The sequence below is a fragment of the Aquila chrysaetos genome, chromosome Z (assembly GCF_900496995.4).
Source record: "Aquila chrysaetos chrysaetos chromosome Z, bAquChr1.4, whole genome shotgun sequence".
Taxonomy (NCBI): domain Eukaryota; kingdom Metazoa; phylum Chordata; class Aves; order Accipitriformes; family Accipitridae; genus Aquila; species Aquila chrysaetos.
Genome location: NC_044030.1, coordinates 7,523,352 through 7,537,021, shown reverse-complemented (window position 1 = coordinate 7,537,021; position 13,670 = coordinate 7,523,352). Strand labels below are relative to the sequence as shown.

Sequence of the window (13,670 nt, the reverse complement as noted above, 5' to 3'; positions counted from 1 at the left end):
AAGGACTTACCACCTTGTGAGACACATTACCAGAGTATTCCGCAGAAAACATGATTTGTTAATTGTTCATTTTATTTTTCTAATAGACCAGTGCAATCTTTAACCATATGGATTTACTTAACGTGTTCAGATATGGAATTTCAAAGCAAATGCCAGGCTTCCTTAATCTCCTTCTAGCTTTCACATCTAAGAATAAATTTTACTATACATATACCTGAACACCAGGAAGTGAGACATGATCTGTGCAAAATGAAAAGAGCAGTAAGGAAAGGCATTTCAGTCATACTTAAAAATTAATGCTATTTACACAAAAAGCAAAGGATATTATTTTTAAAATGACTGTATGAAAGGAGATGCTTTTCACTTCCATATTACTTATGAAAAGAATGCTATGGCCACTTAAATTAAGTTTTTTTCTAGTTTTAAGAAATAACCTGTCCTCCAGGTGGACACAGGTAGTATCTACATAGTAGGAAGAATCACATGTCTGAAAAACATATTCTGAAGGTGAAATTACAGATACAGTGGCGACCAGTAAACATGTAAAGGGCCTTCCACAAGTTTATAGAAATCATGTAAGGAATTAATAGGTTAACTCAGACCAGAAGCATTGCTTTTGATACAACAGTCCTTGATCATTACTGACCAAAGCAGGCCAAGCACAAACTATGAAGGGTATTGTACATATTCCTTAGCCAAAGGAAATCACACCTACCCACAGAATTATGCCTGTGAACCTCTGCTTTTAACAACAGCCCATGGTGATCATGGAGAACCCCGAAAGAGAGAAGAAAGCAATGGAGGGAGGTTCTCCTGAGTTTGCAGGATACCGGTTCCTCAGAGATCTGCAATCTGTTATCTTGTTCATGGACCCAGACATTTCATGATCCCATGGCAATACAATTTGGCATTCACCCCACAAGAGACACTAAATTCAGCATTTTGTAGACTTGCTTTGATCCCCCCACTCCCTGTACTTATTATCTCTTGCTCTTTCACACCTGGGGATGATGAGGAGCTTTCGTTTTGATTTTTGTTTTAAGCAGAAAGAGTTAACATGCATTCGCCACGGAAACAGACAACTGGAAAACAGAATTAGAATTCAATTTTTGGCACAAAACCTGGGAGGTCCTAGAAGCATGGGCTGCCTTAGCTAGGCTGCCTGCAGAAGATCACAGGAGCAAGAGCTAGGGAAGGCAAGAAAACCAACAGGTAAAACAAGTTCTTCCCTCCCTGACATACCAAAGGCAGAGAAGGAGGTCCTGTGATAAGAGTGCCTGGAAAAGACTGTGACTGCTGCTAAGCATGAACTCAGACCACCTGGGGAACAACAAGAAAATATATTTTCAAAAATTATCCTGAAACAGAATAAGCTTCCATGTGTTTAGATCAACAAAAATCTGCACCTACAAGACAGTTCTGTGTGGGTTTTAAAAATAAAAAAGGTAGTTTAATGAAACTAGAATAAAGCTGTCCTCATTGCAGAATACAGTTTCACTGTGCTATGGGAACGTAAGACTTGAGATTTATGGTCACTTCCAACAAACATTTAATGATGCCTCCAGAAAACATCTTCTCACAGGCCTTTCAAAAAAGATGTAAAAAATATTCATAACCCTCAAATTCTGAGTACTGCTAATGATAAATTAGGGGGTTTGGACATTTAGGGCATTAGGCATTTAGGGCAGGCAAGTGCCTCTTAGTTCTGCTGAAGGAAGATGGGTCCAGAGAAGAAAGTGGTAATTTTTTTTCCCATAAAATATAGCAATAAATGCAGAAACCCAGCTTGTTCTTATGAAATACTCACAAAGAGATTGATCAGCCATCTCAAATGTCCAAACATATGCCCAGTAACTTCTAGAAAAATTTTATTTACATCACTATGACCTTTAAAAGGAATAATCTGGACAGAACTGATTATAGCATAGTCTTTAATATACCCTACAATCTTCATGTAAAGCTCCCTGTCATACAGCTCACTATTAAAATGTGCTAACAAGTCAGGTGGAAATGTGATACCAGCTGATGAGACTGTACAGTCTCTGGGCCAACGAATGTGTCTTTTTTCTTATCCCATAAATTACCTGGCATTCTTTGGGGAGCCATAAAAACAAACAAGAGACCCTTACTCATACTGAAAGTGATTTTTCAAAGACCTGTGGAGAAGACACTAATAAAACCTTACCTGGCAAATAATCCAAGATTTTACTGTAGCTACTTGTGAGAATTAACACAATTACCAACACCAACACCACATGGAAGAACTTCCATTGTAAGGAGGGTGAAACAGGCACAGGAACTTCTGGACTGTAAAAAGATCTTAACTATTATGTACAGAAATCATCTTGTAAGAAAGGACTTTTCAGGTACAACCCCTCCAAACCCAGGGTCCAAAGATGTGAATGAAGGACCAAGCCTGAGGAAGAGGTGAATGGTCACTTGTGGCAGCCAGAAGTTTATTGATAGCGGTGCTGCTAAAAATCCATATTCTCCAAGGAATCACGAGGTTTATGTTTTATTTCTCCTTTTGACCCAGTATGTTTTCAGCTTCTAAAGAACATGGAAAGAAGGCAGAAACTAGATGCACATTGGAACCCACTTCTCTCAACAGAAGATCTCAGTTCAAAACCCAGACAAATGAGATCTTTACTAGAGAGATGAAGAGATCTCCTTAGGACACTGTGAAGAAAGAAAAACTGATTCTACAGTGAAGGCTAAATTTTGTGTCAGAGTATAAATGGTTTTTCCACGTAAATGGTTTTTCACAAGACTTCAAAGCACAGAGTTTTCATCCAGGAAAAGTAATAGGTACCTGGAAAAGAAACATTGGGGCTTTTCTGCTTCAAAGAAGCTGCTTCTACAGAAACACCTACAATATTAATAGGCTAGGTGAGTGAGCGCCAGTTTTACTTCCTGAGTTACCTGAAATGTAGACAATTTCTAATTCTAAGTCATTTACATTAAAACTTCAAGGCCAGAAACTATCTCCCTGATCCAGCACATGCATTTTCATGACATGCATCTGTCTTTTCAAGCTTAAAACGTTATATAAATGTACCTAATGACTTCAGAACCTTGTTCACTCTGAAGAAAACATTTCCAATTGCAAATCTCAATAGAAAATAAAAATAGAATCCCTTTCAGGTAATATGGAGAAGCTGCAAATACTTAATCTCAAGATGAGCATAGGAAATCTTTTCAAAGCCAGAATAGGCCTTTGTTTTTCTATTTATTGGATTCTTAGTAAGATGAGCATTGTTAGTACTGCAAGCAGTTACAGCATCTACCTTGAGAGTCACTTCATGTTCCTGCTGTCGGACATGAAAGATTCTTCTCCTTTCACTAGCTCGATAAAAATCAGAAGTTGTATTAGAACAATCCGAACACAATGAAATAGTACTTCCAAACCCTTTCTCTGCAGAACAGGGATGCTACCATAGAAAGAAACCTGTACACACACATATATCAGAAAATTTAAATCATAGTTACTTAAAAGGATTTGGTTTTACTGTTGTTTTACACAAATAGTCAAAAACAGCCTCAGTAGCACAGACTTCATAGGCACACACAGGTTAAGACTCAGTTTGCTTGGTTAGACAGAGTTGATACTAGAGGAAACTCCACAGGCACTCTTTTTCAGGACAGCACTACAGAGTCCAAGAAAGATCCTGCTAGTCTTCTCACCCAAGTGTATTGCAGATGTACAAAAAGTCCAGCTGCAGATATTTAATTGTATTCAACGACAAGCAAAGCACATGCTGAAATCCTATGGCAAAGTAAATAATGAAATAAACCTCAGCTCTCAAAAAAACATTGTCCAAGAAGGGCTGGGACAAGGGGGATTGAATCAAATGGCATTATTTTTGCAACTGCAGTTAAGATACTGTGAAACTTAAAGTAAACTTTAAAAACCCAAACCCCGTCAAACATTCTTCAACCTTTCTCTCTAACATTCTTCAAACTTTCTCTCTTCACAAAAGCAAAGACAGACAACATATTGGTTCAGCTAATACAGCCTACTTAGTGTTAAAGATGACACATCTGGTGTAACCAGACCACTCGCAGGAGTGATTTTTCTTAGGCCAAGAAGAACGCATACCTAATAAAAAATTCTGAATTGCCAGTATGAATCAATAAACAAGCCTTCTGTACTTTTTGTACTTAAAATTACAGTTTTCAGATATGAAAGTACAGCTACAAATGCTCTATTACTTGACCTGCAACGTGACAGCAGGGTTTTGATTTACCAGACCCATCAGCCTGATGGAGAAGCCAGAATGCAGCAGCCAGCTTTCTGATGGTCTTCACCGACGATGGAATTTTGACTCCTCTGGAGTCACTAGCAAAATGCTACATGGGTCAGGATTTCACTTAACAAATGTTCATCTTCCTCTGCTGTGAAATATGCTTGGCCATATTTTATAACGATTTGTTGTGTTCTTTAATATAAGCACACAATACACTCATGAAATATTAAATACAAGTAAGACTTCAAACGTATGCTCTTATCATGATGCAGACTGTCTTACTAAGCAAAACGCACATGATGCTAAGGAATACCAGAGTCTTGCTAGATACTATATGAGTTTACCTCAACTGTGACAAAATTAATGCAAAAGCTAGCTGTCACCCTGAGACATTAAGAGAGAATGGGTTTTAGAAATACCTGGTGAATTAATTTCTAAAATAAACCCATTTATTTCTAAAATAAACATTCATCCTATCTTAACACAGATTGATGTGCATATGGAAGCATGCCATTTTATTTTCCCATCAAAACAACTTTATATACATTATTTTGCTTCACCTACTCAAATTCTTAGTATACCTCAAAATTTAGATTCAATAGTGAACTTACTGATCAATGAAACTCTGATGAGTTTAAAGAATTGTGGACTCCACTCCTTTTTAGATTTTGAAGTACTTTTCCATTTAAAATTTCCTCTTGCTGATAATTTTGTTTCAGCATAACTTCACAACAACATTTACAGGTTTTAGATTTCTGGCTTTTGTTATACACATTGTATTTTGAGAGCACAATGTTCCCCACTGAAGTCAGCTGTTGTACTGTGGATTCAGATCTCCACAAATTTAATTCAGTAATGTCATTCCCTGCAGTCATAAACCATTCCTGTAAAACTATTTCTCCTTCAATGGGGAATTAAACCTTGCTTTAATAACAAGGATTCAAAACAAAAACTAAATATTGTATTTTTCCAGTAATTGTGTCTTTAAAACAGAACAGGTAAAGAAGATTGCAGTAAGTGTACTTGCAAGAGTTATTCATTTTTAATTTGAGGAATATGCTTTACCAAGTTGGTTGACCTTAGCACCTCTGTGGATTGAAAACTTCCTTATAACTTTGTTCCTCTCTCTGACACATTTTTTCAGTAATTATGACTAGTGATCAATGTAGCCTGGACATGACTGTGCAAAATTGTCCAAGATCCTTTACCAGTTAGCCTCATAACCCAACCACCAAGAACAGGGTATTAAAGCAGCATTGGTCTGTAAGTAAAATACACTGAACAGTTCTAACTGTGTTGATGGTGCATTTACAACGTAAGTCCTTGTTAACTACAAGTAAGGCAGGATCACCATTAGTTCGCATACTGTAGGATGCCAAGCCATTATCAGATTATGACAATAGAAAATGGAAAATGGTCACTTAGCTGATTCATTTCCATTTTTCCAAATTTGTGTTTGTAAGACATTGGGCTGCGGCAGTCTAATTTTAATTTTATCTGTGGAAATATTTTCCTGCAGTAACTACACAGAGTTTCTAAGACAGACCTGGAAAACACTCAAGGAAAAAGGTTTCAGGGTTGTATTGTGAGAGAGTTATACTCCTTCTTTAGACTACATCAATGGCCAAAGGAACAATAAACTCACGGTGGTCAGTCTCCTATGGGTTTAGTCAGTGAAAATGAAATCACCAAATGGAGAAGAGCTGACGTAGTAGAAGGAACTCAAATTCCATCCCAATTCTGGAATGTATTTCCACATTTCTGAAGAGCTCCATTTACATTATGAGAATGGAAAAAAAACAGAATGAAACTGTTGCAATGTTTTGGACCCTAGTTTCTAGAATATTATTATTATTGTTGTTGTTGTTGTTGTTATTGTTATTCCTTGCAAGCAAAACACCACCAAACCCTATGCTGTGTTTTGAACTAAATCTCAGAGGCATCAAATTGGCATAATACTTTTGCCCCTTTATTCCTCCCGTTCTCTTGGACCAGATGATTTTGCATTTAACTTATTCTATTATGCTTAACTGCTTACTATGCTGATGAAAAATACCTACTTCAGGATACAAAAATACCTGAAGAACAATCTCACTTTAAGTCAGTATGGTCCTGACAGAAGCCAAGGGATCAATTCCATCTACTGAATAGCCTTTTCTTTAGCACCGTGTGAGTACGGATATTTGGACAGGACATAATCTGTGCTTCCATTTGCCCTGCAACTTTGTGACCAAGCTGATGTGTCTGTGGTGGGGACGACAGAAGGATATTCTTCATTCTGCATTAACACATGGGACAGCACTTTGACCTTTGAGATGGCTTCCACAAATCATCCACGTGGTGCTGGTAATCAAAAGTATTAGGAAGTCCTAATTCTAAGGCATCCCCAGAAAACTTAGAGTTACTTTTATATGACCAACACTTGCATTTTTGAGCCACTGTAGTGCAGAAATACTTCTAACATTTATTCATAGAATTAATGAAAGTGCGGTAAACACACACAAAACTTACATAGTCATGAAAGGCTTTTGCTTCACTTGAATGTTCACATGTTTCTCGTCTTTCTGGAGCAGCACAGTAGAGATCCCAAAATACACTGCAAGTTAAGAAGTTACAGAGATGGTGAGAAAATCATTGTAATACTTGTGTAGTTTTTATGGTGTATGGACACCACACATGCATGTTCATATATAGAAACAGACATATCACTTCCTCACCAAGGGATGAACACACTTACCTCAATGAAAGAATGTAGCTTTTTAAAATATCTATGAGGAATCAAGTCTTTCTATCTGATTCTCTGAGGCAAGCAGTGGTGTATTCCTTTAATACCACTGTGGTATAGACCAACAAGCTAGTCTAATACACAAGGTTTAAGGGTATAAAGTGTATTACTGAAGCTCTGCATTTAACCTCATCCCTCTGGCAACTGCTGCAATTAACTTCCACAAAACATGGGAAGGAACAGATTCATAATAACATGAAAAGGCAAGAAACTGGAGAGAAAACTGGGAGTTCTTCCAAGGTCCAACACTGTGCTTTAAACTAAAGTTCCCAGAGAAACAGGTATATGGACAAGAGTAGGAAATAGATGGGTATGTTCTTGGGTTATAAACAGTGAAAGGAAATTATGGTACTCCCACCGGTCTTCCCCCTGGTCCCCTTCAAATAGAGTTATACACAAATCAGTTCTAACACAAAGTTTCTGGAATGACATTATGTGTATGCTAGAAGTGTTTCTTTATTGTTTTAGACTTAATCCTCTGTAACTTAGTCTAGCACCGTAATCAGGAACTGCGGAAAATTTGAGCACTCTGCTGCAGATGATCAAAATTAAGGATAATACAGACATCAGAGATACAAGGGATACATTATTCTTGCCAGGCTTCCATCACATAGCTAAAAGCTATGAAAGAAAGGTCAATGAAGAATATGCCACCTTCCATGCAGCTGTACAAAATCACTTGGGTTTGAATGGGACCGCTTTAAAACTTGTAAATTCTTGTACTCCTGACGGTTGGACACATTCTCTGTAATTCTGTATTCTTTCAAACACAGGCATATCGGATATATTCAAATCATATGACAATTAATAAATACCATGGCTAAATAGCAGTGGACTATGAGCACCATTTTCTCCTTGGGAATTCTACATACACAGTACATATAAGCAAATGGTATCATGCATAAGAAATTACAAGTCAACTCCATGTCTGCCAGTCTTCTGAGTTGAGAGAAACTGTGCAAATGCAGACACTGCAGCACCAAGCCCATGCTAACACATGCTGCCTCTCAAAAAGGCTGGTAGCTTGGATTCACCTAATTACTTTCATATGCTACTCCCATGACTAGAATGTGTACTGTAGACTGAGGAAGCTCACATCTATACACAGAGTCTCTGTATATCCTGTTTTTTTCAAATACAATTATTTAGGATATGTGGAATGATCTCTTAAATGCACAATTTACTGGATGGTCATGAAGAAAGAAATGCAGGCCACCTTCTTTCAAAGATGCTTTCTTATCAATACACTATGCAATATTTCTTTTCCTGTATCTAATATCTGTGTCTTTTTCTATATCTAATTTTGTGTTCTTTCATTCCTTAACAAGAAAATGGTTCTTGATCCTCACCTTCACATTCCTTTTACAATGTTCACCTGAATTTCTTGCCTCCAGCTGCTGGAACTAGCAATCGACATATTCTAAAAATCAGAGAAAAATAAAATTGATACTTACCACCACCAGGAATGCAAGAATCCTGGGGGCTCCCCCAGTGTGATATTTTTTTCCCATCTTATCTAAACCAAAACAATAAAAAAAGTAGTGTACATTTTTGTGATCATTGTGACTAAAAAGCATTACATAATTCATGCAGATCGCAAAAAGAGAAAGAAGATTTTGTAGTTATGAAAGGCTTTATAACCATCAACCTGGATGGCCAGATTACTTACTTTATTACACTTATAATAAGCTTTTCTTATTCTAGGAAAGCTGGGGCGGGGGGGGGGAGGAAAATTCTGAATACAATTTTATTAACAACATATTTTGTATCATTCCACTGAGACATGCGTTATTTTAAGGTAAAAAATGCCTGACCAGAAAAAAAAAAAAAAAAAGTGTTAAAAAGTACCCTTGAAATTATCTAAAAGATTTCCCAATTTGCATTACGGAAAACATAGAAGACAGAACTAATGTTACTGATTCAGCAGGTGGCAGTCTTCCCTCCGCATCCAAAGCCAGCCAGTGTTTTATAATCCTCAAGGAGTGCTTTACTCTTAGAGGTAATGTGGCAAATACGAGCAGCATCAGAGTTATAACCCCATCTCCCACCACTCAGTGAAAATGTAAAGCTAGTTTGGCTTGGTTTGTCTGTGCTGGCAACGTCTCCTAAACCGCTATACTGGCTGTGACTTCTTTCCCACCTAGGTAGCCTGGTTTGTTTAACACTGTTTTCAAAGGAAATGCTGTTTAAGAACTCTTACCCTTGCCTTCACACTTTTCTTGTTGATCAGCAAACCCATTAGACAACAAAATACACGGTGACAGCGTTGTGTCTTTCTGCAACACTTCCCAAATGTTGTATCTTAACTATAATCACACAACCATTTTATTAATGCCATAGTCATTAGTTTGTCCTTAACTACAAAATTAAATAGTTCGGACTGCAATAAAGCCCATGTAACTGCTTAAGGAGCTCTGTCGCAAAGAACTGGAGGCTCTGCAGAAATCCACACAACACTGTACAGAAGAACGTCTCATGTTAAAACTAGGTGGAAGCTAGGGCGTTGCATGCACTCCAAATTCCTCCTGTTACAACTAACTACACATAGCATTATTTCCTGTCCGATTTTGTTTAAAAAAATTTTTTTAAACACAAACCATATTCCGCTCTAGAGACAGAAGTAAAGGCAGACAAAAAGAGGATTATTTTAATGAAATGCTAAAACAGCCTTAATATGAAAGGTATTTTAAGATATAGATAGATAGATAGATAGATAGATAGATAGATAGATAGATAGATAGATATTACAAAGTACATAAATGCTTACTATAAAAGGTAGATACACTGTTCATACTGCCAGAGGCACTGGTAAAGCTGGCATTTTCCAAAAGAGACTAAAACTTTGATTTTCAACTCCAACTTGATTTCCACATCCAATTCTTAAGAAATTTAAACATATACAAGTTCTGTCAATAGCTTGCAGGAGAATATGTAGTTTGTACACCTAAAAATGTTCTTTGCACTCATACAAAGTAACCACTGTAATTTTGATATATTATATGAATAAGATTATTCAAAAATGATTTTACTATTCAAAAATTATTTTTAAAAGGTAACCTTGAGGCACTATCACTTCTGTTAGTAAAGGTGGCAGAATGAACCAGCTGCATGGTGCTTAACCCCACCACCACCACATAACAGTAGTTAATATACAAAAAGCATCTTTTAAAAAGCTCCTGCTTAAGTGCTGGCAGATAAAAATATTAATAAAAATGAAAAATATAAAGAAAAGCCAAAGCTACTACAAAGGTATTACACACTCTTCAAATACACTCCTCTGAGGTATGACTGCTCCTCATGTGCACTGGGAATGGCTTGGAAGGACTTGTGTTAAATCATCAGGAATACACAGTACCTCTGAGAAGTTTCAAAAACAACATAATGAAGGGATGCAATGAACAACCCAAACAAAAAATGGTTCCTTAAGTTGAAAAATCATTCAGTTAAGAGTAAAAATTATGTCTGTGTAGAAAGCCCTCGCTATGTTCAAGCAGTATTCATGCTCTTCAAAGCAGGGCTTGATGAGGAAATTACTCAATTCACAGGTCTTATGCTGGTCCTTTTTAATAGGACATATTTCATTTTGAGAAATTTATGCAGAAAAGGAGCCTGAAGGGAATGTGGAACTTTGGAGCCTGTTTGAAGGGGTTTGTTCTGTTTTTCAAAAAATACATACTTCTGTCTTACATGGCAGATGTCAGTCTGTCTGATCCTAGAGACTTAAAAGATTTATAAAGAATTATTAATTTTAGAAAAATGCCCGCATTGTCAACTGTATTGATTAAACTCATGGCCAGTGATTGATTACCTGGGAAATGCCCACCTTCCTGGTCCAGCCAGGCTAACGGAATTATTCCTCCAAGGCTAGAATCTAACTTTAAAGGACAGAAAATATGTAGAATAAGGATCAGATCTTCAAGGAAAATGCAGCAGCTGGGACACCAAAGGAAAGATTCTGGAGCAGAGCAGCTTCCTTTGTTTCAAAAATGTGTGGACCCCATCTGAATAGCTCTAGTCAACCCTCATAAGCAATGACATGGTTTAGATGAAAGCTAGGTGTGCTAGCCCCTTGCCATTTTGCCAATTGTATGATGAATTGGTATGAAACAGCTGTTGAGTTATTCAACCCAGTACTTCATGCCATGTCTCCTGAAATGAAGTAAATTTGCAGACCAAGATACAACAGCTATAGCTAACAAACTGAAGTGGTCTCTGCTATTAAGAGATCCAGGAAAATGCTAGATGAGCTTGAGGTCCTATGTTTTAGAGACGAAGGCAACAAAGCTTTCAAGGCTGTACTCAGCAAGGACCACAAAGCACAGTTCACCTTGTAACTGAAAGATCAGCAGAGGACTTCTAGACCTTACTGACTCATAGAATCACAGAACAGCTCAGGTTGGAAGGGACATCAAAAGTTCATCTAGTACAGTCTTTTATGGGAAAGGGAGCCTAGATGAGATTAGCTAGCACCCTGTCCAGTTGCGTCTTGAAAACCTCCAGTGATGGGGACTCTACCATGCCCCTGAGGAGGTTGTTCCAGCGAATGATTGTTCTCGCTGTAATTAAAAAAAAAGAAATTTCTTTCTCGTATGAAGATGAAACCCCCCCCCTGTGCAACCTGTACCCATTGCCCCTTGTCTTTTCCATGTGACTTCATATGAAAGGAGAGCTTCTATCCATTTTGTAGCCACCCTTTAAGTACTGGAACACTGTGATGAGGTCCCCCCAAGCCTTCTCTTCCCCAGAGAGTAAAGACCTAACTCCTTCAGTCTTTCCTCATACACAGAGCAGGTTCTCCAGCCCTTTAACTTGTGGATCAGTTCTATGAAATTCAAACTAGACACAAAGCATTACAAAAACACAGGAATGCTTAGGACAACCATCTCTAAGTCACCTAGTAGCAGAGTGGATTCCATGATATCCAACTTAAATTTTCCTTTTCTTAATTTTGTTCCATTATTCTTAGCCATCTTCCCTGGTAGATCTTTAAGGAAGGGCTCTTAATCTTTGTCATTTATACATACATAGACACCACTAACTGTCTATAGTATAACTATAGTTATAACTATAACTGTCTATAGTATAACTATACTGTCCAAGCTGTATAGCTCAGACAATCTATGCATGCTTACTTCTTTTACACCCCAATGTTCAGTTTTAGAGTTATTCTGAACTACTTAATCTTTAAGAAAATCCACCCAAACTATTCCAGCAGGTGCAGACTGCCAGGGCAGAGAGGGCATTCAGCCCAAACAGCCATGTTTTTTAAGGAGGGACCAAACCAATACAAATTTCCTCCTATGCCACCTGGGTGTGTCCTACGCCTGAAGTACTCTCACAGCAAGCTTGCCGCAACAGGGTGGTTGCTTTTTAACAGCCATGAACCAGACAAGGATGACAACACACGGAAAACTGTAACTTTCATTAGATCATAAATTCACTAGAAGACTTTTTTGTGCTTCTCTCAACTGATGGTCTCTTGTTTTCATCCTGTATGCCAATACTTACTAACAAAACCAGCTGACTTGCATAGGGTACAGAGTCCTCACTTCTGCCCACTATACAACTATTATTATTATCTTAAATGATCTCATCAAAGAAAGATTAAAAACAATAATAAATCCAAAAGACCTCAATATGCTTGGCATACAGGTATTTTTGTATCCCAGAGTAAATGTAAAATGCTAAGGAGACATAATTTACTTCAACCTCCAGAAGATGTATACAAAGTCTTTGAAAGACTATGAAAAAAGTAACTATTGTGTAAAGGTAAAAATGCCATTAGCAGTTGAAAGTGTTTAAGAAACAAGACCTAAATGGTTGTAGTCATAATTGATTCACCAGATGAAAAGAAGTGGTTAGAAGTATGGTAAGAATACACAGACAGATCAGCAGTGCTTAAGAGCATGGGAATTGCAAGTGTATGACAGTAGGATGTGAAATACACGATCACTGTCTATTTTGGAAGGGTACATCATTCACAATCGGAGGTATCAACAATAAGTTAGAAGGTCATCAAAAAAAGAGTGCTGTTGATACGTTCTTTAACATGCACATTTATTACAGAAAATAGCTTAATCTTTCCCCAATATAGCAGCAAATCACAGAACAGGGCTAACAAAAACAGTTATGCAAAGGCATGTTAAATGACATGGCAAACTGGCTTCCACAGAATCAGAAATCCATGCTGATCAATGTAAACAGATATTCAAGGTTGTCACCACTGTTCATTCTAGACCAACATGTATTTATTTCACTTGCACACACTGGAAAGTTGTGTAAGCAAAAAAAGGATAGGGAAACATACCTCTGATAAAAACGTCTGGGCTGATTTCTGTGCTCCTACATGGAGCAGATATTCATATACATACAGTGCTAATCTGAAAAATAAACAAAAAGGACAATATTTAGTGTTGTGCACTTGTTTGCTCCTCTTCTTTAGAAACAAAGGATTATCAGAAGTTTGAGATGCACTCCATTGCCTTTCACAAACCACTATATACTCAACATGTCAAATCTATTACCTATACCAGAATTTTTAAATTAGACATGTAGGTCAATCTGAGCAGGTCTTTAAATAGTAGTTAATTAAATATTATTAAACCCCCAAATTACTTAATGTCAACATTTTAAATGAT

At 37.3% G+C, this 13,670-nt stretch overlaps 1 protein-coding gene across 6 annotated transcripts in view; it reads right to left on the bottom strand.

The window, feature by feature from the left end:
• SSBP2 (single stranded DNA binding protein 2) overlaps window positions 1-13,670 on the bottom strand; it is a 182,700-nt gene that overhangs the window by 125,369 nt on the left and 43,661 nt on the right. For all 6 annotated transcript variants that reach the window (XM_030005594.2, XM_030005598.2, XM_030005595.2 and 3 more), the window contains exons 2-4: window positions 13,340-13,412; window positions 8,487-8,548; window positions 6,759-6,843 (exon numbers count right to left, since the gene is read on the bottom strand). In XM_030005594.2, coding sequence (XP_029861454.1) covers window positions 6,759-6,843; window positions 8,487-8,548; window positions 13,340-13,412 — 220 coding nt within the window. The remainder of the gene's footprint in view (window positions 1-6,758; window positions 6,844-8,486; window positions 8,549-13,339; window positions 13,413-13,670) is intronic.